This window comes from Nothoprocta perdicaria, unplaced genomic scaffold (assembly GCF_003342845.1).
Source record: "Nothoprocta perdicaria isolate Ctin4 unplaced genomic scaffold, notPer1 scaffold_393, whole genome shotgun sequence".
In the NCBI taxonomy this organism is placed as follows: Eukaryota; Metazoa; Chordata; class Aves; order Tinamiformes; family Tinamidae; genus Nothoprocta; species Nothoprocta perdicaria.
Genome location: NW_020455636.1, coordinates 199079 through 219520, shown reverse-complemented (window position 1 = coordinate 219520; position 20442 = coordinate 199079). Strand labels below are relative to the sequence as shown.

General features: G+C 62.3%; 2 protein-coding genes across 2 annotated transcripts in view; one reads left to right on the top strand and one right to left on the bottom strand.

Moving 5' to 3' along the window:
* The window catches only part of LOC112952183 (gamma-secretase subunit Aph-1b-like), a 6510-nt gene extending 981 nt beyond the window's left edge, over window positions 1-5529 (top strand). The window contains exons 2-7 of the mRNA XM_026044994.1: window positions 1058-1228; window positions 3711-3784; window positions 4022-4144; window positions 4490-4617; window positions 5001-5124; window positions 5374-5529. Coding sequence (XP_025900779.1) covers window positions 1058-1228; window positions 3711-3784; window positions 4022-4144; window positions 4490-4617; window positions 5001-5124; window positions 5374-5411 — 658 coding nt within the window. The 3' untranslated portion in view covers window positions 5412-5529. The remainder of the gene's footprint in view (window positions 1-1057; window positions 1229-3710; window positions 3785-4021; window positions 4145-4489; window positions 4618-5000; window positions 5125-5373) is intronic.
* Window positions 5530-6669: 1140 nt separating this feature from the next.
* Window positions 6670-20222, bottom strand: CA9 (carbonic anhydrase 9). The gene is made up of 12 exons (XM_026044978.1): window positions 20120-20222; window positions 14766-14795; window positions 14004-14174; window positions 11663-11805; window positions 10790-10882; window positions 10454-10520; window positions 9914-10071; window positions 9638-9779; window positions 7856-7873; window positions 7155-7187; window positions 6940-7033; window positions 6670-6757 (listed from the first exon to the last, which is right to left on the bottom strand). Exons 1-12 carry the CDS (start codon window positions 20220-20222, stop codon window positions 6691-6693), a joined length of 1119 nt encoding a protein of 372 aa, XP_025900763.1. The 3' UTR covers window positions 6670-6690.
* Between the last annotated feature and the right edge of the window lie 220 nt (window positions 20223-20442).

The following is a 20442-nucleotide window of genomic DNA, read 5'->3' as shown; positions in this document are numbered from 1 at the left end:
CGGTGTCACTGGTACCGGTACTGGGCACTGGTACCAGTCATGGTACCGGCATGGGCATGACAGTGTCACTGGTACCGGTACTGGGCACTGGTACCGTCAAGGGCACGGCAGTGGTACCAGTACCGGTGCTGGTCCCAGTCCAGGCACTGTCGTGCTGTGGCGGTGGGTCTGGTACTGCACTGTGGGCACCAGCACTGGTACCGGTGCTGGCAGCACCAGCAGGGCCCTGGAGCCGGTACCAGCGTGTGCACAACAGGGCGGCTGTGGCCGGTACCGGTGCAGGGGGGCGCAGACCCGACACCGGTACCGCAGCTGGGTCTGGTATCGGAGCGGCGCTGGTGCCAGTGCAGACGGGGCACGGCCAGCGCGTTGGTACCGGTACCGGTACCGCCCCGGTGCCAGTGGGGGTGTGTGACTCGGGCCCCATGGGCGCCGCTCTCTGCCTGTGCTGAGGGGCTCCGGCAGCAGCCGCAGCGGTGCCGCTGTGCCCGTGACCGGCAGAGCCCCGGCGGCAGCGTCACGAGTGGCACCGGGGAGGCCGGGCCGCGTCCCCGGCCCCTCGCGGAGCAGCTCCGCGTGGCCAGGCACAGCGGCGCCAGGAGCCCTCGGAGCCCCTGCTCGGCCATGGGTCGGTCCCACGGGGACGGGGCGGGCGCCCTGGGCAGCATCACAGGACAGAGGGGCAGCCCGGGGCTCAGCTCCCCAGCTCCCTGGCGTCCGTGCCCAAAGCACTGCCCGGGAATGTCTGGGACGCCGCTCCGGTGTGCCACGTGCCCTCCCGGGGCACACAGGGAATGGGCTTCCCGCTCCGCTTGGACATGTTTTGTGTTTTTAGCCTTTCGGTGCAGGACAGTGGCTGCCCTGGACGCTCCTCGCCCAGTGCAAAGCCAGGGCTAAGCCCGGGCTCTGCAGATGGGCACCCGCGGGTGCCTGCCCAGCTCCAGGCTCTGTCCGTGCTGCTTGGGCACGGAAAGGAGCCCTGCTGCCCGAGGCAGGAATGGTGTCCGTGGAGCGCAGGGCAGATGCTCGGTGTTTGGCAACCCCTCCTCTCTTGCAGGGCTTTTTTCTGGCTCGTCTCGCTGCTGCTCTCCTCCCTCATCTGGTTCATTGCCGTTAAAGCCAGCGACCCCCACGATGAGCCCTTGCAGAAGGGGCTGCTCATATTTGGGGTGATGTTCTCCGTGCTGCTGCAGGAAGCCTTCCGCTTTCTCTACTACAAGCTCCTCAGGTAAGGGACGTGCGCTGGCCCGGCACGAGGAGGAAGCTCTCCGGTCACCCGGCAGCTCCCCTCTCGCTGTGCCAGGCCTGGAGGGTGTCTGTGCTTCCCGAGTCCTGGCATGTCCTTTGGGGCCCTGGGATTGTACCAGAGGGGCAGCTCGGATTTCCCCTGGGCAAATAGCTCAGGGAGCCCCGGGCTCTGGGGATGGAGTAGCTCTGCCCTCGCCTTTTTTCTCTGCATCCTGAGCTCGGCTCAGGCTCTCAGGCAGCATTTCTTAGGAAACTAAGATTCTTACAGCTTAAACCTATGTCTAAAACCTATGAAAAAGGTTTTTACCTATGAAATAGGTACAAACCTATGAGCAGGGAGGCTGTGACTCCAAGCTGCTAGGGGGATGTTACAGGATTTCTGTCCCGCCTTCCCAGCAGGCTGTTTTATCTAGATCCAAGAGCGTGCCCATAGTTTGGACAACGTCTGTGGGATGCCAGGCAGAAACACTTCTCCTTTGCTGTGTGAGTGGAGGAGGATCACGGATCTACCCGCGGTGTTTACCAGTGTTCTTTCCTGAGGGTTGTCCTTCCCTCGGCTCTGCCAGGAGGAGCCTGGCGGTGGTTTCCGGGCTGCGCCCTGGCCGGGGTGCCCGTCTGGGCCGGCGCACGTCGCGCTCTGCGTCCCGCCCCGCGCCCGGGGAGGTGCCGGCGGGTTGTGTGACTGTGCCCTGGCCTGGTGCCACCCGCCGGCACCCGCGGTGCCACCCACAGCAGCGCCCGCTGCTCTCCACGGCCTTGGCTGCCACCTTCAGGGTGCTCTGTGGAGGGGCGGCGGTAGCAGGGCCAGGGGTTGTTCCCCTGAGACCCGGGTGCATTAACCCTGGGTGTTCTGGCGGGGCTCGAGCAGTCCCTCACCTTTGGGAGAGGGTCTAGGCTCCTTGGCTGGGACGAGCTGTGGCCAGGAGTCAGGGTGGCACTGCTGGAGGGCAGTGCCTGCAGGGCCCTGTGTCCCTGCCCGGGGAGAGGGGCCTTAGCAAGGGTTTCCTTGGGAATTTCTGCCCCATCGGGCCCAGAGACACGAGCTGTTCTGCTAGGAATCGCTTTGCCCTTTCCTAAAATAGCAAAGGGGCTTCGCAAGTGTCAAGGCCAGCTGGACCTGATCCAGCAACCTGGACATAGGGCCTGGCCTGGAATCTTTCCCAGAGCCTCCTGGTCCTGCCCTGTGTTTCTGTGTCGGGGTGCGGGTGCCTCCCCAGGGACAAGGCTGTCCCCTTCGGGACCAGCTCCCAAGCCAGGGCAGCCCTGCCAGCTGCTGGGCAGGTCATTCCCCTCGGGAGCAGCCGCTGCCCCGTGCCCGGCATCCAGGCTGGCCTAGGGCGAAGCCTGGGCGCAGCCTCAGGAAGGCTGCGGCTCCCTGGGATGCGGCCTGGGCCGTGCAGGCTGCGCTGCTGCTTTGGGACGGGAGATGCGGATGCGCAGAGGGAGTCGCTGGGATCCCAGCATTCCTGCCTCGCCAGGCAGCGTGGCGCAGGGAATAAGCGTGCAGGAAGGACTGGGAGCAAGAGCGAGGCAGGGAAAGGCTGGCAGCCTGGAGACAGGGACTTGGGATAGGTCCTGGCTCGGGAAAGTTGCCAACTGTGGCAGGGGTGCCATCAGAGCAGCGCCCGTGTTGGGCCAGTGGCTGGAACGCGAGTGGCAGCGCTCGGCCCCGCGCTGCTGCAGCCGGGAGGCAGAGGGTAGCAGAGCTCCGTGGCTTTCCCGGCGGGACACAGACCCGGGCTTGGCATTCCCCAGAGTCCAGCCCCATACAGGGCTGCTTTCTTCTTCAGCCTGAGGAGGCTTTGGCTGTTTCTCCCTCTCTCCCTCCCGCCAGGCTGGGCTCCCGAGGCCCAGAGCGATTTCTGTGGCTCTTTGAGCTCTTCTCCACACTCTCCTTATTTTTCCTAACACCTCCAGAAATAGAGCTGCAAAGAGTGGGTGCAGTCTTCTTCTGGGTGCGTCCACAGCAGCCACAGCATCACGCAGGGACGCTGCCCGTTCTGCTCTCCCCTGCCCTTGGTCTGTAGGGTTGGCTCGCAGGCAGCTCCCTGTGTGGGACATACTTGGATTTGCCTTCACTAATGTCTATTTTTGTGCGCGTGGCTTGTCAGGGAACTAGGGAGGCCCCACGGATCCTCTCCATGGCGCTTTCAGTACTCGCTGCCACTCCAGCAAGGGGAACACGCGGGAACACGCGGAGCGCCGCTCCCGCTGCCCTTGGTCACCCTCCTTGCGGGGTTTGTCAGCCCTGCCGTAAATATTTATTGCCGCGTTCCAGCGATACCCGAGCGACCCCCGTGAGCCCGGCGCTGGGTCACCGGGCGCGATGGCAGGTGTCTGTCAGGGACCCGGCAGCGTCGCGGCTGCGCCCTTCCTTCCGCAAGATTGCCGGAGGGCGGCTGGAACGTAAAATCCTGGCTCGTGGCACCCCAGCCATGGCCCAACGTGCTCTCCCTCTGCAGGAAGGCCATCGAGGGGCTCGTGGCCCTCAGCGAGGACGGCTGCTCCCCGATTTCCATTCAGCAGATGGCATACGGTGAGTGGCGGGCTCGGCGCGGAGCCGGGGGTGGCCCCGCCGGGTGCGCCTGGGCCCTCGGGCATTGCTGGGCTCCTGCCAAGAGGAAAGGGAGGGCTTGTGCAACGGGATGGCTCTCCTGGTAGAGGAAAGGGAGGGCTCTCGTGCCAACAGAGCCTGGCATTGGGGAGTGCCTGGGTGCGGTGGCCCCGCAAGGCTGCGGGTGCCCCGGGCCTGACCATGTCTCCGTGCTGGCAGTGGCTGGCGTGGGCTTCGGGCTCATGAGCGGTGCCTTCTCCATGATCAACCTCCTGGCAGACGCACTGGGGCCGGGCACCGTGGGCATCTATGGGGACTCGCAGCTCTACTTCCTGACCTCAGGTGAGTGACAGGCCTGGCCCTTGTCCCACACGTCTATCATTTCCATTGCGCCCGTCACAGAGACTGCACCCCACGTGTGATGGGCACAGTGCCCTGTCCTCTGCCCTTCGTTCTGCACTTTGCTATCCCTGCCCTTACCCATCCTAGTCCCTTAGAGCCCCTACCTGCAACATCGTCCTGCACCAAACCCTTCTCTGTACCCTGCTACTCTCCCTGCTCCTGTCCCTCCTCCCCCAGGGTGTCCCCAGCAGTGTCCCTGCTGCCCTCCCTCGCCTGGCTCCTCTCACCCAGCCTAAGCCCCCAGGTCGGGGCCGGTGACTCTCCCCTCTGTGCCTGTCCCTGCAGCCTTTATGACCATGGTGCTGATTTTCCTTCACACCTTCTGGGGGATCCTCTTTTTCCACGGCTGTGAGAACCGGCGCTGGTGGGAGATCGCGGCCGTTGTCGTGATGCACCTCGCGGTTTCGGCATCGGTGAGTAGCAGGGAGCGAGCAGAGGCCTGGGCCAGGACCCTGCCATCAGGGGTGACGGTGGTGGGTGATGGTCCCCATGCCCAGGGCAGAACAGGCTTTGACACCAGCAAAGATTTGGGGAACCAGCCCCATGTGGGACTAGCCCTAGACAAAGGCAAATGGCTGGAGCTGATTTCTCCTGTCCTGGTGCTCCCCTGTCTTGGCAAGGCCACGAGCTGTGGTTCTGCCACGTGTGCCCCTGCCACCAGCCCCTCACTGGGGCTGCTGCACGACGGAGGAGAGAGAGGAACAGGACACGATGGTGGCCGTGCCCGCCTGTCAGGGCCTGTGAGATCCCTCTCCCGTCCACTCACCCCTTCCCTGTCCTTCCTGGCTTCCCCCAGTCGTTCTGCAACCCCGTGTACGTGGGCAGCCTGGTGCCCTCCTACGTGCTGATGGCTGTGGCCGCCACCTGGGCCTACCTGCTCTCGGGGGGATCTGCGCAGAACGTGCGGCGCTTCCTGCTCTGTAAGTCCTGCTCCGTGATGGGGCTCCGTAGCTGCCCGGGCTGGTCCCTTGGGGGCTGGCCGGGAGGAGCTGGGCCAGGGCTGGGGGCCGGGGGTGCCTCGAGCAGAGGCTGAAGCGAAGATGCCTTCGCTGCCACAGACACACTGGGAAGCTCTGTGGTTTGGGGCCTCACACGGGTTGCCCTCCAGCATGGGAAGCAGTTGGGGTAAGAAGTTTGCCCAAGAGCGAGCCCTTTCTTTGTGCCCATAGGTTTGCCGAGTGGAGCCAGCCCCCAGGCAAGATCCTGAGGCCCTGCAGGACATTCCCATCCCCAGCCGCCCCTGCCCTCCCCTCCGTTCCGTGGGCGAGAGCATCCGTCGCCTTCTCTGCAATACATTTGCTCCCGGGACGGGGGCGAGCAGGCAGGCCCCGCGGGGCGGGCACGGGGGCCGCCGCGCTCCTGCGCCCCTCGGGGAGCGCCCGCAGGACAGCCCTGCTCGCCCCGGGGCACTCGGCTCGCCCGCCTGCCATGGACACTTCTGGGACTGCTCGAGGCCCGAGCTCAAAGGAAGCCGCTGCTCCTTCCCCCAGCCAGGAACACGCGCTGTCCCCGGAGCTGCAGGGGGACCTGGTGCCACCCATCCCACGGTGGCCCCGGCAGTGACCTGGCGGCCAGCGTGTGCAGGGGAGCTGCGTGGGCAGCATGGGGTGCAGGGCCCCTGCGGCAGTAGGAGGCTGAAGCGACCTGGAGCGGGAGCGGACAGTGCCAGGCAGACACGGAGCCGGCTGCGGGCCCAGGGTGACGGGGGGGGGCGGCCCGGGGGACCATTCCAGTGGATCATTGCCCTCTCCCGGGGCTGCAGGGGGAATTTTCAGCGTGGCATCAGCGCTTGAGGACACACTACAGGACTGGGAGGGAGAAACTGCCGTGGGGCTGGGAGCTGGCGCCGCAGCTTTGCCCGCCGTGGGCTTTTATACCAATAAAGAGGAGTAGCGGACGTGCCCGGCCGGCTCTGCGCGGCGCAGGGGGCAGCAGCAGCTTCGCGGTGCCCTTGGCCGGAGAGCCAGAGGCTGTGGGGCACGGAAAGGAGGGAGGCCCCAGGCTTTGAGGAGGGCCCTCTGGAGTGGCAGGGCAGGGGCTGCCATCCGCCCTTCTGCAGTTCTTTGGTCTTACCACCCCCTCGCTCTGTTTTTCCATCACTTTATACAAATAGGAGGAAGACGGCCCTGAGGGATGAAGGGCCCCGTGCTGCTTGCTCTGGAACCTTGCCTGGGGCAGGGAGGCTGCGGCTTTCCTTACAGGTTTGAAAAGGAGCCCTGGGCTCCCTGTGCCGCGAGGCCAGCTGCGTCTGGCACCTTTTCCTCTCCCCCAAGCCTGGCCTTGGAATAGCAGAGGTAGAGCTGGCCTTACATCCTGTTTTTCTTTTTTTTTTTTTTGAACACATTTTTATCTTTTTATAACAAAAATATCTGCTGAGGCCGGTGCTGGCCCCGGGGAGCAGTCTCTGTGCGGGGCTGGGCGGCAGAGGTGCTGCAGTGGGAGCCCTCCACGGGCCGGGCCGGGCGGGAGGGCCGGCGCCACGCGGCTCACACCGCGTTCTCCTCTGTGGTGGCTGCTGTGTAGATGACCTTGGATTTGGTTGGATTGTCCAGCCTGGAGGAGGAGAAAGGAGCTAGGTCAGCAGTGCGGGAGGAACCTCCAAAAAGCAACTCTAAGCTGCTCCCTGTGAGACTAACAGTGACTAACAGTCTGCCTGCATTTGTGCCCTGCTGCCCCATGTCCACAGTGCAGATGCCCGCGTCCCTCTCTCCCTCTCCGCGCAGCCCGTCGCTCACCGGACATTCTGGGTGCGCTGCTTGTGGATGTAGAGCAGGAAGGCGAGTGCCGTGACGGCGAAGAGCACCCCGAAGAGCACGGCCAGCACGTCCCCTGCAAGCGCCGAGCGCGGGGCCGTCACAGCGGGCACGGGGCCCTGCGCTACGGGCCCCAAGGGAGCCGGGAGCCCGTGGGCAAAGGGGGCGCAAAGCCGGGGACTGGCGGCTCTGCTTACCTGCCTGAAACGAACCGCTGTGTTTTTCAGCACCTAAAACAGATGCGAGAGAACAACTGTGAGACGCCACTGCACAGAGGCCTAGGACAGCTCAGCACCCCGCATTATGTGTCCACCTCTCCAGCTATGTACACAGCTGTTGGGTTCCTCCTTTTCCAGGCAGATGCCACCCCAAGGGGGCATCCCCCACCTCCCTCCTGTGTGCCGGCAGCCCAGGGCCCTCACCTACCTGCTTCTGAGGAGCTGTCACCACCTGAAAGAGACACAGCACAGTCAGGAGGGTGCCCGAGGTGCCAGGGAGCATCAGGCCTGCAGGGCTAAACGCAGCACGGGCAAAGCAGGGAGCTCTGCAAGAGCCACCACCTTCCTGCAGCAGAGGAGGCAGCGCTGCCCCATTGCACCCCCAGCAGCCCGCAGCATCCAGCCCAGCCCTGCAGCACCAGCAGAAGCATTGGGGAAGGAAAAGAGAGCTGAAATAGAGCCTGCGTGGAAGACATGCTGAGCCCAGGCAAAAAGGGTGTCCCCGTGCGCCGCACGTCACCCTGCTGCTCTGTGCCAGGCAAGCGGCAGGTTGCAGAGCCGAGCGGCACCCTGGAGTCCCATGGGTGCACGAGCCAGGCAAGACCCCAGCAGGAGCACCCAGCTGGGCGGGCGGGCTCCCAGAGCTGGGAGAGCGGCGAGAACGGCCCCGCTCCCCGCGCAAGCAGCAGCCCCGTCAGCTGGTACCTGCGCGCGACACCTGCCCGGGCCGGACTCCTGCGGCACCCGGAGCGTATCCGCCATCTGTGGCAAAACGATGGGACAAAACTCAGGCTCATCCCTTCGCTGCCGGCAGCCCCCAGCCCAGCAGCCCCCGAGGGAGAGGGGGCGGCTGGCAGGGGCTGGCACGGCCACCTCCGTGTCCCCATGGCCATTTCCAGCCGGGCGCCCTGCACAGGGACAGCTCACACTGCACCCGGGCCCTAAGTGCTGGGTGGGGGCTGTGCCAGGCAAATATTTACCCGCCTGCCTTTAAATGGCTGCATTATCGCCCGTCCACACGTGTGCCGCGCGCGGGGTGGCACTGCTTGCGGGCCAGCGGGACCCGGGACCTGGCCACCACCGTGATCTTGCCACAGAACGGGCCGGGGCGCCTGGCTCCGCTGCTGGTGACTCAGGGAAGATCAACACCGGTGCCGGCCAAGCGGGACGTGGCTCCCGAGCTGAATAAGCGCTTCCCCCCGGCACTCAATGCGTCCGGGGCGCAGGGCAAAGGCAGGTTGCAACAGCCAGGTATCAGAAACGGGAACAAATCGCAATCACCCCACGGCACACAAGGTGGGGGACCAACTAATCTCATGCAGGGCTACTGGGACACCGTCCTGGCACTTGGAACTACAAATCCGGGAGCAAGGACTTTGTGGATTTGTTATAGTCGGGGTTGTTTGATTTAAATAGCAAAGAAAGAAAGAAAAAGCTGAGCTGGACAACTCCACCCCCTCCTCTAAGCTTCAACAAGTAAAGGCTTTAGAAAAGCTTCTATGAGAAAACCATAAAAGACCTGCAGGTAAACAGAAAATATGATAAAATGTCTAGCAGGTTTACCAAAGATAGAGCATGCCAGCCTAACCTGATATCCTTCCTTGATAACTGATACTCTAGACAAAGTGAATGCAGGAGATTTTATCTCTGCAGACTTCAGTGGAGCATTTGCTGTGGTGCCACATGGGAAGCAGGAGAACAGCGGGATTGAAAGCGGGGTAGAGAGCTGGCTGTGGGGAGCCGGGAGGTGGAAGGGAGAGGGAAGCCACACGCCAGCATGATGTTGTCACCTGAGGTTTTCCCCAGAGGCCTGGGGCCAGTCTGGTGTTCTGCTTGTGTTAGTCACCTTGACACAAGGTGTGGGAATAGTGATATTAGCCACGAGACGCCACTAGAGCAAGAAAGGAACAGGATGTTGGACAGAAAAGCCTGAGTGACCTCCAAGTACAGAAAGAGGCAAGGTATCAGTGATGCAGTGATAGTCACACCTGAGGACTAACAGGAATTTCTGCAGAGCCACAAACACGTAGCTGGAAATCACCAACACAAGAAAGGCCTTTGTGGATGAAGCAAATCCAAGGGAAACACTAAATTAATTTACCTACAAGATTTGGGGATTGAAAAGCTCCAAGCACCTGGCTGCCTGCACGTGAGCTGTATGCCCTTGCACTTACCTCATACATCCTGCAGCCCTTGTCACTATTGCTCTGCACGACCAAGGACAAAGAACACTCCCAGGCACTGATCTCCCCCGTGCAGCACAAGACAATCTCCCAAACAGGGGGATGGGACTTGTCCAAGTGCTGCTCTGTCTTCTGCTGGGCAGGGCAGCCCATGCAAACACTGTGTTTCCATAAGGGAACCTGGATTCCAGCTTCTCAACCTGTACCCCTGTGCAACCTGAACCTCCCTGTACCTGCACCCGACAGGCAGAGCTTGTCCCACCTCCGTGCTCTCCTTACCGGGAGGCAGCTGCTGCACCGAGGGGAGCGCGGTCTGGAAACTGGCCAGCACGTGTCGCCCGTGCAGCTTCTGGACCCCCCGGAAATTGTTCTGCAGGGGGCTGTCGTCGTCCCCTCTCAGGGTCGTCACCAGCAGCGAGATCTGGCCGGAGGACAGTGTCAGCAGAGCAGAGCAGGGCAGAGGCACCTGCCTTGGGGAGCAGAGCCCCTGCCTGCTCCAGGGGCTGCTCCGGAGGCTGGACAAGGGCCAGCTGAGCGCGCGGGGCCCTGACCGACCTGATCCTGAGAGAGCTGCACCGTCTGGTTGAACACTGTCCACTTCACCGTCTGGTAGCAGGCAGGGGTGGTCAGAGAGCCGTTGTACTGGAAGTAGAGGTTCAGGTTGGCGGGGAGCAGGCCTGCGATGTTGAACCCCGGCACAAAGACCTCTTCATCTGCGAGAGGAAGCACCAGAGTGAGAGCAGAGCAGCCCCTTGGGCCAGGGCAGTGCGTGAGACCTGTCTGCGAGGCCAGGCTACCTAGAAGGGCTCTGTCCCACCACGGGGCACAACAGTGTGTCCTAGACAAGAAGAACACCACGCCTGACCTGGGACATCTCTCAAGCCCAGCCTTGCAGCACATTTCCCAGGGAACCAGCTGCCTGGCTGGTTCCTGGTTAAGCCAGGAACAGGTAACTTGCCCTGGAGTCAGGAGAAAGCACGTGCAAGCGCTGCGGAGGGCACCTTGCACAGCCATTTCTGCATGGGCTGTGCAATGCTCCCCTTCCCTGCCCAGCTGCTGCAGCCCAGCACAAGGGCTAGGCAGGCAGTGCCTTACCTTCTCCTTCGATCTTGTACAGGTGCTCAAGTATCTGCTGATAGTACGGGTTCTCCCTGGGCCCGACCTGCAACGCAGAGACCCCCAAGAAGTGAAGAGCACAGAGCGCGAGGTGGCACAGGCAGCCGATGGCAGTGCCAGCAGGGAGTAATCGCTCCCAGCACGGGCCACCCTGCACCACTCGGCCCCCTTCCCGCCATCAGGGCCACCCTCCCTCCAATTATTTCTCCCCAGGCACTTTGGCACCTTTGCCTGTCCCCAGAGCTGCAGCCATCCCTGCCCACCCACGTCCTGCTCCCCATTACTCTCCTACCCAGGCTAAGCTATTGGCCTCACCTGCAGGAAGGCTCCCAGCACTGCCAGGCCATCCGGGTGGACCATGGCCTCCTTGAAGTTGTCATACTTGGTGTTGTAATGGACAACGTGGATCTGGAAGGCAAAGGGACAAGCCCTGATGCAAAGCAGGAACCTCCAGGCAATGCCCACAGCCACAGGGCTCCTCATGGCCTGCCTGCCACAGCAGAGCCAGGAACCCATGCTGAGCATCCCCCACGGTGACCAAACACGCCGGTGGAGCCGGGGAAACGTGCTGCTGAAGGGTGACAAGTGTGACGGGGTCCCACAGTATCCTCCCTGGAGACAACCAGCAGAGCAGCACCGAGGCAGGGGGGCTTACTGCAGAGCTGGGCTTGGTTTGAGGACAAGCGCTGGAGGAGGAGGGATAAAACCGGATGGGAACCGGCAGAGAAGGGAAACAGTTTGTGTAGAGAGTAAACAGCGCCCTGCAGCAGGCTGGCTGCCCCGGCACCGCGGCTCCTGCTCCATCAGCCCGGGACGGGCTGCAGCGCAGGGGAACAGGCTCAGGCAGAACCCGCCTCATCCCGGGGCGGGCCAGGCGGCTTTGTGGGCTCTCCTGCACGGCCACCTCCTGCTGCTGCTCACCCCGAGCCTGCTGCAGGCCAGCCCTGCCACGGGCAGAGGGTCCCCGAGGGCCGCCTTGGCGCTGCAGGCTGCATCGCGGACCTGGCTCTCGCTTGAGGTGCTCCGGGTGCTCTCCTGCACTGAACTCGGCCCTCCGCAGAGGTGAGCAGGAGCAGAGACCCTCCCCGAAAGCCTAGAGCCTTCGCCCAGCAGCAAGCGGGGCCGTGGGACAGATGCCACCGGAGGCGGGGATGCAGAGGGACGGCGGGCAGGAACGCCGCTCCCTACCTCGGCCGGGAAGCGGTGGTTATCCACGGTGTGCTCCGAGCCGGGTCCCGACGGAGAGCCCCAGTGCAGGTGCAGCTGCACGGCCTTGTACTGCTGTGCATAGCCCCCCGCGATGGCCAGCAGCTCGGGCAGCTCCAGCACAACTGCAGGGACACACGGGAGAGGCTGGTCAGGAAAAGGAAAAGCTCCATTCTTCGCACGGGTGCGCAAAGGGCAAAGAGTCACCTTGGGTTCGTGCAAAATGGGCACAACAAACAAACTGTCTTTCAATCTTTAATGAGGCTACAGTCAACGCTGCTGTGCCAATGCAGCAGGCTGCAACTTTCAGGTTCAGGTTGTAGGACACCTTGGTTATATAAAATAAAAAACAGAAACCCAAGCCTCAAAAGTAGCTGCTGTGAAACTGCTGAAGAATCCTCTGCAGAATCTCCCAGGGGTCAGTCCTAACCCAGATGTTACCCAATAACTTATTCAGTAAGCAAGAATAAGGAGGCTGTGGGCAGAACTCATGGAGAAAGATATTGGCAGAGTGTTAAACACTTATGAGAGCAGAGGAGTCGTAAAGAGAGCTGCACCATCTGGGCAGCTGGGACCATTCAAATAAGTGGCCCATGGGGGTATGACAAACATGGGAACTTGTACCACAGAAGCATTATTCTACTGCAATCATTCTGCAATCACATTGCAATCATATACTTTTATTTGCCTTTACTTTAACTTGATTGGAGACATGACTCAGTCCTGGCTAGCAAGTCAGTCCTTGTGCAGTCATGTGGCAAACGCTAAAGCTGGGTTATTGGGACATGCTACAGAACATGAGCAACAGGGAAGTCCATCCTATCCTTTTAAACACCTCTTTCTCATTTTAAAAATCAATTCTTTTCTTTCCTCCATCCTTATAGGTGAAATGTCTCTTGGTCACATCACTGAGCTAGGGTGCAGATTCAGCATTAAAAGCATAATATGGTCACAATGAATCATTTGTTCCCTCCCATGTTCCCTGCCATTGGGCTCAAAGACACAAAACTCAAATAGAGGGAGCAAGAAATTGCTCCCTCTCTGGAAGCTTATCTGTTTTACGTTTCTTTTGTGTATCTTAATTGGTGCATTCCTCCATTATTTATGTGAGTCATTCCCATTTCAGAACTTTATACACTGTACAGTATAAGGAGGATTAACTATACAAATATTTTAGTAGATATTTAACATTTTAGTTACTTCTGGCTCTTCATAATGATCACAGAAGACTGACAGTTGCCATAATAATAAAAAAGGCACCTTATAAGCACAGGGGAAATTATTTCTCCCCCCTCTGGACGTGCTATGGTTGCCCTTCCAAACACCCAGCAACTCCAGATGCCAGGGTGTCCAAAATAGCAACAACGGAGCGCAAGCAGTTTAGCTATGCAGGCACACCAGGGCAGCAGGCAGCACAGGGCTCCTCTGACCGCGCACTGCAAGTCCAAGCAATGTGAGCATGATCCGGCCAGGCAGAGCGAGCCCAACTTCTGGAACCTGCTGTGTGCTTAGACCAGCTCCATCTGCCTCGCTAGCTACCAAAGGAGGAGTCTTGTCACACCAGGGAACTTCTAGGTCTGGTCTCTGCTCCCTTTTGTGAGCTCAGCAGACACCAGCACGAGACACTCAACGTGCTCCCACAAGGAGAAAGCAGCAAACACGCTCACCGTTCCCAGGTGCACAACCATGGGTGGGGAGCAGGGGGCAGGCAGGGTTATCTCTGCATCTGGCAGTGTGAGACCGACACTAAAACACTGCGAACGAGTCGTGTCCGCACATTCCAAAAACGTCCCCAGAGCGGAGAAGTGAAGTGAAAGACCCATAAAAGTGCCTCAAGCTCCCGAGATAACATCCGGAAACGCAGCTTGAGGAATTTGACCAATATTGTGTGCTAAAAACCTTGAGAGGTAAATACCTGAACGGCAAAATCATATCGGGGCCCAGGCAGTCCTTTAACAGGGAAAAGCGGGAAAGGAACTAATGGCTGCAAATTTACATCAGAAGTGGTATGGTCTTTTCTTAATAAATAAATAAATGTGGGTTATAGTAAATTCCTGGAGGAAACTCCCAGAAGCTATGGTGAGTTCTCCAGAGCCTGTGGCGAGTTTCTCCACTCCATCTGCAAAAGCACTGAGACCTGACAGGCCACACGGCCTAACGCTGCCCTTTCAGCCTTGGCGGTGACATGAACGACGCCCCTAAGACGGTGTCCTCGCCAGGGACCAGAAGGGAAGAGCTTCAGACAAGGCCAGCCCTGCAAGAGGCCGCAAGCAACGTGCTGGCCTCGGTGAGGCCGCTCTGTTGCATCCCCGTGGGCGCCCACCTGTGTGTCCGTTGTTCTTCAGCTTGAGCATCTCCTTGGAGGACAGGCTGTAGCCGGCGAGCTGGATGGGCCGCAGCTGGGGGCTGAAGACGGTCTCGGCCGTGTTGATGTTGATGGGCGACTGCATGGCGCCGCCGCAGTCCGGGTAGCGCGAGTCCCACTCGCGCAGCGCTGGGGACCACGGGGCGCGTGGGAAAAGGACGAGCAGGGCAGGGAATAAATCCCGCAGCTGGCGGCACGGGAGCGCGCACGGGAGCAGCTCCGCGCTGCCGCGGCTGTGTTGGGACAGGGCCTCCGAGCGCGCGGAGCTGCCAGGAACGTCTATTTTAGGGGTGTTTGGGAAGCGTGTGTGAGGATCACTTAAGCAGGCGCCTTGGCAGGCGGAGCAGCTTCGGGCAGCGCAGGCTGGTGGCTCTGGGCGGCCGGGCCTGCCCCACGCGGGAGCTCAGGGGCTGCGGTGACGTGGGTTGGGGTGCCGCGATGGGGACGCACGGGACGCGCTGGGAGAGCGGGGCTGCCAGCGCCGCCCCGTGGCGCCCGGGGGGCTGCGGAGACCCTCGGGAGCAGTGCTGCTCCCATGGGAGCTCCCATGCACTGGCTGCGTTCCCTGGGGTCCTGGGCACCGCCGGACCCACGGGGGTCAGACGGGAAGGAAGGGCGAGCGGCAGAGCGTGCACGGGAACCCGGCAATCATTAACTGCGGCTGGCCAAGGCCCAGCACCGAGGGTGGTGGCAAGAAGCAGGAGTAACTGCAGGTATTACCTTTATAGGTCCAGTGATCCCGGCCGAGACCTTGAAAAGGAAAAGGGGAAAAGGGAGCGTAAGCGGCAGGGAAGGCTGGCAGCACACGTGCCACTGCGGGCGGCATCCCGGGTGCTCCCAGCAGACTCCGTCTCCTGCCAAAGGGGACAAGGTCCCCGGGCCAAGGCCAGGTCTCCTGCACGCATCAGGCAGACGGAAAAATCGAGGCTTGGCCATTTGTTATCATCATTATGATGGTAAAATTACAGATAGCGGCTTTCGTCATTGGGGAGCCACGCAAACACTTGCGGCTACCTCAGAGCGGCCGCAAGCTCCCGCTGTCCCAAGAAAGGGCATCCAGCAAGGCAGCTCTGCGGCTGGATCCACTTAACACCACTTAGCAGCGAGTGGGATGTCTGATTGGGAAAAGCGCCGGACTGAACCCCTTTTCCAAGGGCTCCGGCGCAGCTCAGCCCCGACACTGCTGCGAGCCCCAGACAGCTGCTGCTATTAATAGGAGCGGATTCCAGCTCAGGGTGAGAAAGGAAGAGGCCCGTTTTCCCAGGCTCAGGAGGTCCGGCACAAGTCCCCGGACACAGCGGGATCCTGCCCTCCTCTCTCCAGCGGGGATCCAGGCATGCACCGAAGATGCGGCCAATGTCCCAGCCGGCCGGCCCGAGGGCCCAGGTCTGGCTCCCGCAGGATGGAGCGGGATGAGGCCCTGTGCTGGTGCAAGCGCTGACGCTGGGACTTGGGCATGGCTGCTGTTCCGGGGAGGACACAGCGCCGTGGATTGGACTGGGAGGGACGGGAAGGGCCCTGGGGGGCTCTCCAGCGTTGCCGGGGACTCATCCCTGCAGCTCCTCTGTGCTCCGGAGCAGTGCTCGGGACTCGCTTGGCCTGGCACCGTACCCACACGCAAAGGGGCAGCAAGTGCAGGGCATGGCAAGCTGGGACAGGCTGCCCACGCACTCCTTGCTCTCCCGTCCCTCCCGGCACTGTTTGCAGGAGGTGAACGCAGCCTGCACACAGGAGCCCAGCATCCCTGCTCTGCCAGACGTTTGCTCCGGCTGGGGCTCCCAACATACCTTCTCCAGGAGGAAAAAACACTCCGAGCCCTTCCCTGGAAGCCAGGGCTAAAAGCACCCAGTAAAAACACAAGGGAGAGGCATCCTGTGGCAGGGAATATTGCCCTTGCTCCATGCACGGGAGCAGAGTGGGCTCTACAGCCAGGCAGCACCAGCTCCCATTCCATCCTGGCATGCAGCACCAGTCCGTGGCATTACGGACACCCAGGCCAGAGCGACGGGAAAGGTCAGAGCGGGCTGCGATTTTCCAGGCAGCCTCTGGGAGTGGCTGTGGAGGAGGGCGGCAGCTCTACCAGCCCCTGCAAAGGCACAAGCTGCTGGCAGGAGGGGAATGAGGACAGGGAAGGGCTGCAAGGACGCTCCAGGCATGGATGGAACTGGGATCTCCAGGAGACACCCTGGCAGCTCTACCCCCTGCAGCACGGAGGCATCTCACAAGGGCAGGAGCAGGAATGGGGGGTGACACAGCAGCCCTCGGTCAGCACGCGCCGCCCTGGCTCGCAGCACATGCCCGGACTGGCGCACGCGGCCCCGGCACCCATTCCCGCTCAGCTCCAGGGGCTCTGCCTCCCCTGCAAGCGACTCAAAGCTCAGATGGTAGATGGGGCGATAATAGGGCACTGGCGCCTCCCTGCTCTGCCAGCCTCACCACCCACCCCAGCCTCCATTGGTGCCAATACCCTCCAGGCTGCAGCTGCGCCCAGGAGTCCAATCCATCCCAGCTTGGCTCCATAGGGTTCCCGTGGGAGGTCTCCCATCCTCCAGGGCAAGCAGCACCAGGGGTGCATTGAAGCCAGCTGGATTGGTTTCCCTGCTCCCACAGCTTTGGCCGCAGCGGGAGCAGCAGCCAGGCCACCCACGGCAGCGCCTCGCAGCCCCCTTGGCCCACGCGCTGCCGTCCCGCATCACCCACGCCGGCACACTGCACAACTCGGCTCCCTTCCACGTGGGGGCATTGGCCACCTCGCCAATGGGCGCCGTGAACGTTAACCCAGTGCCCTGCCCCGACGCCTGTTTGCACAACTGCAGCCTGGCTCTCACCTGCACCAGCCGAGCGCAGCCTGTGGGCACCATCCTCCTCCTCCTCCTCCTCCTCGCTGCCGACCCGCGGCCGCTTCCCACAACAGGGCCTGGCAGCGCTGGCACCCAGGTGGGAGCTCCTGAGCGCTCCCCAAAACCCGGGGGAAGTCCCACCGCTGCTCCGGGCTAGTGAGGGTATGCTGGGAGGTGTGGGGCGAGGAGAGGACACGTGGGGGGGACCAGGGCACTGCAGGGAAGGCAAGAAGAGCGCGAGCTACTCCAGCTCTCCAGGGGCTCGGTGCAGCCCAACACTAAGCGCTCTTCCCTCTCCTCGAGGGTAAGATGATTCCCAGCCCGGATGCAGATGAGTTTTTCTGCTTCTCTCTCCTTGCACTTGCCCCCCCTTGCTGTCTCTCTCTCCGCCCTCCCATTCCTGGGATCCCGGCCGCAGCCAGCAGCTCCCTTCGCTCCATGCCGCCCAGCACCACCCCACAAGGCTTTCCCGCGGAGCCATTGCCAGCGTGCTGCTCGGCATGTCCCGCTGCCGGCCAGGAAGGGGCTGGGAAAAGGGATTTTTGGCAGGGGAGGGGCCAGCACATCTGCAGGGGAGCCGCTGGCTGCTCCAAGGCACCAGAGGACAGATGTCACCATCCCTAACATAGGAACGTGGGGATGGGCCAAGGGCATCACCCACACCCCCTCGGCAGAACCCTTCAGAGCAGGGGTCGTCTGTCCTTTCCATCTGCTTTTCCCAGAGCGGCGAGCACAGCCAAGCACAGGGCAGGGACCACGTGCCACTTGCACGGCGGATGCCGCCCCGTGGCTCCTCCTGGCCTGGGGCTCCCACGGAGAAACAGGAGAGCTTGTGCACAGCAGGCAGCACACGGGGCTCGCTTCTGGCTCGGACACCCCGCTCCCTCACCCGGGCACACGCTATCCCTGTGCTCAGCCACGGAGGACAGCAGGATCCTGCCGGACACTTGTCAGTGCTGGACTCTCTGCGCGGATCCTGGTGTGGCAGCCAGGACCCAGGGAATGAGGATGGTTCCCACAAGGATGGTTCCTACAGTGATGCCCGGGCAGGACCTTGCTGTGCTCCTGGGGAAGGAGACAGGCTGGGGCGACCACAAGAGCTCGCAGCCCTGACAAGAGGACTTCATCTGTGATGCCTAAGGGGCCAGAACCAGGAGACGCAGAGAAGCGCCAAGAGCCTCGAAGCGGGAACTAGCCACAGATCTCAGCCTACAAAACACGTCTCCCTTGAAAGCAGCGACCTGGCCAAGATACACAGGCTGTGCCGGGGCTCTCCCTCTGCCCGACACACCAGCTGTGGGCAGGTCCAGGGGCCAGGGCACTGCAAGCTCAAAGCTGGCACGGGGCCTGGGCAATGGGGGGCACCATTTCGGGGCACCCTTTCGGGGATCCCCACGAAGGGCCTTCCCCAGCACCCAGCTCCGGGGTGCCAGGCGCTTCCTCCACAAGCACAGCCCCGGTGTCCCTTTGCAGGCACCCCGCACGTGCCCTCTGCCCCCAGGGCTCAGCTGGCCATGGGGGCACTGATCCCTCCCAAGCCTGGCTGCACTGAAGCCCTTTTGTGTTTACAAACTCTGACCCATTGCAGGCCTTTGGGCTCAGCCTTTAATCTGCCCCAGGGAGCTCAGGCCGCCGCAGGGACTGTTCTTAGCGCCCCGGGAGGAGGATGGAGCCGCTGGGACCCGGCCCAGCTGCCCTCAGAGGCGGGCGCGGGAAGGCGCAGGGCAGGCGCTGCAGCCCCTCCCGTGCCCCCCAACCCGAGCGCCCGCACGCCAGCGCGTGCCAGCGCGAAGGGGAAACGGCAGCAGCTCGTGGCAGTGCATAGGGAACCCAAGGAAAAGGGAAGGACACGGGGAAAGCCCAGGGATGGCCCTTGGTTTGGGTTGTGAGCACAAGGAATGAGGCAATTCAGTGGGTACAGTAAGGGAAATGGGCTCAGGTGGAGGAAAGTGGGAAGAAACAGAGAACAGGACAGACCTGAATAGCGTGAAGAGAAGAAAGAGGCTGCAGTAGGCAAGGAGCTACTGCTTGCCAAGCACATCTGTATCGCGGGATTCCTGGGCAAGCCAGAGCCTGGAAGGGCTCCCTTCTACATCTCCGAGGACTGGGCAACCTGGGAAGGCCCCTGCAGCTGCCCTGGGCTTGTGGAGGGCACCCAGGCTCCAGAGGAGGCAGGGAGGGAACCGGCACCCTGCCCCTCTGCAACGCTGAGATACAGACTGGGCAGAGCTGCTGCCCGCAAGGGTCCCAGCCCAAACCAGCTCCCCAAAGAGGACACGGGCTGGACTTCCAGCCACCAGTGACCACATTGCACAGGCCGCTCCTCACTAGTGAGCTACGCAGCCGCTTCCCTGTTGCCTCCAACTGCATCCCCATCCCACAGCAACCCTCATGGCACGCTATGCCCAGTTCCTCCACCGTGGCCGCAAGGACCATCCGCATCCCTGCCAAGCGGCTCTGGTGGCTCATTGCAATAACAAAAGCGGTTCCTGGCACCAAACAATTGCCGGCTCTGGACGGTGTGCGGCTGCCCCTGCGCGGGTCAAGGCAACTCCTTAGGAGAGGCTTAACTGGGACACGTTCTGCCCGGGAAACACAAAGCGCTGCCGGAGCCGGTACCAGGAACCGCAGCGGGAGCACGGGCACGGCACAGGCGGCCCCACAGCGCGGCCGCGGTGCAGCGAAAACGCATGGCGCGTCCCCAACGCCAAACAGACCCCGGCAGCACCACAGCCTTCGGGACACAAAGGGACCCTGGAGCCAAGGGCTCCCCTGCAAATGGCCAGCCCAAAATCAGAGAGCCACCAGCAGCAGGAGGAGGAGGAGGGCTCTGAGGGATATAGGGCTCCCAAGAACTGGTGTCTGTCTCCAAAGGGGAGAAACATGGGCAGATGGCATCCCATGGGGTCCCGATGGGAGCCCCATCACGGGGGGCAGGCGACCACACTGCAGGTTCCACCATCTGCCACGCTGCCCCAGCTGCAAGCTCCCGACCTGCTGGGAAGCAGGCTTAGCAGGGCAAAAAGGAAAAAAAAAAAAAAGAAGAAAGATAATAAAAAGTTGTGCATATATATATATGCGCACATCTGTATCGAGCTTAGCGGCAGAGTTAACTTTCCACGCAAAGCTGCGCGCTGGCGGGAGCGGGACAAAGAGGGTCGGCCCGGGGGGGCGGGCAGAGCGGCGGCCCCGGCCGGCCGGGGAGCCCCGTCCCCGCGCGCGCCCCGCGCTCACCTCGCTCGTGGGAGTGCGGCGCGTCCTCCTCGGCGCTGTGCGCGGCCGCGGCGCGGCTCAGCGCGGCCAGCAGCAGGAGCGCTCGTGGCAGCCGCGCGCTCATCTCCGGCGAGTGCCCGGCGGGGCCGGCTCGCGGCCGGGTGTACGTGAGAGCGGGCGGCGGGAGGCGGGAGCTCTGACTCACGCCACCGCTACCTTTTATAGAGGCTGGAGGCAAAGTCTGCCCGCCGCTTCGGCCGGCCAGGTGCGGAGCCGCCGCCGCTGCTGCGGCCGCCCGCGCCGGGACTCGAACCCGCGACCCCGCTGCGTGCGCGGGGAGCGGG

Coding starts and splice junctions, on each gene's coding strand:
- CA9 (XM_026044978.1), bottom strand. CDS start 20,222: ATGAGCGCGCGGCTGCCACGAGCGCTCCTGCTGCTGGCCGCGCTGAGC. Junction 14,175..14,765: donor GGATCACTGGACCTATAAAG/GTAATACCTGCA, acceptor CGTGGTCCCCAG/CGCTGCGCGAGTGGGACTCG. Junction 6,758..6,939: donor CAGCGCACCCAGAATGTCCG/GTGAGCGACGGG, acceptor CTCCTCCTCCAG/GCTGGACAATCCAACCAAAT.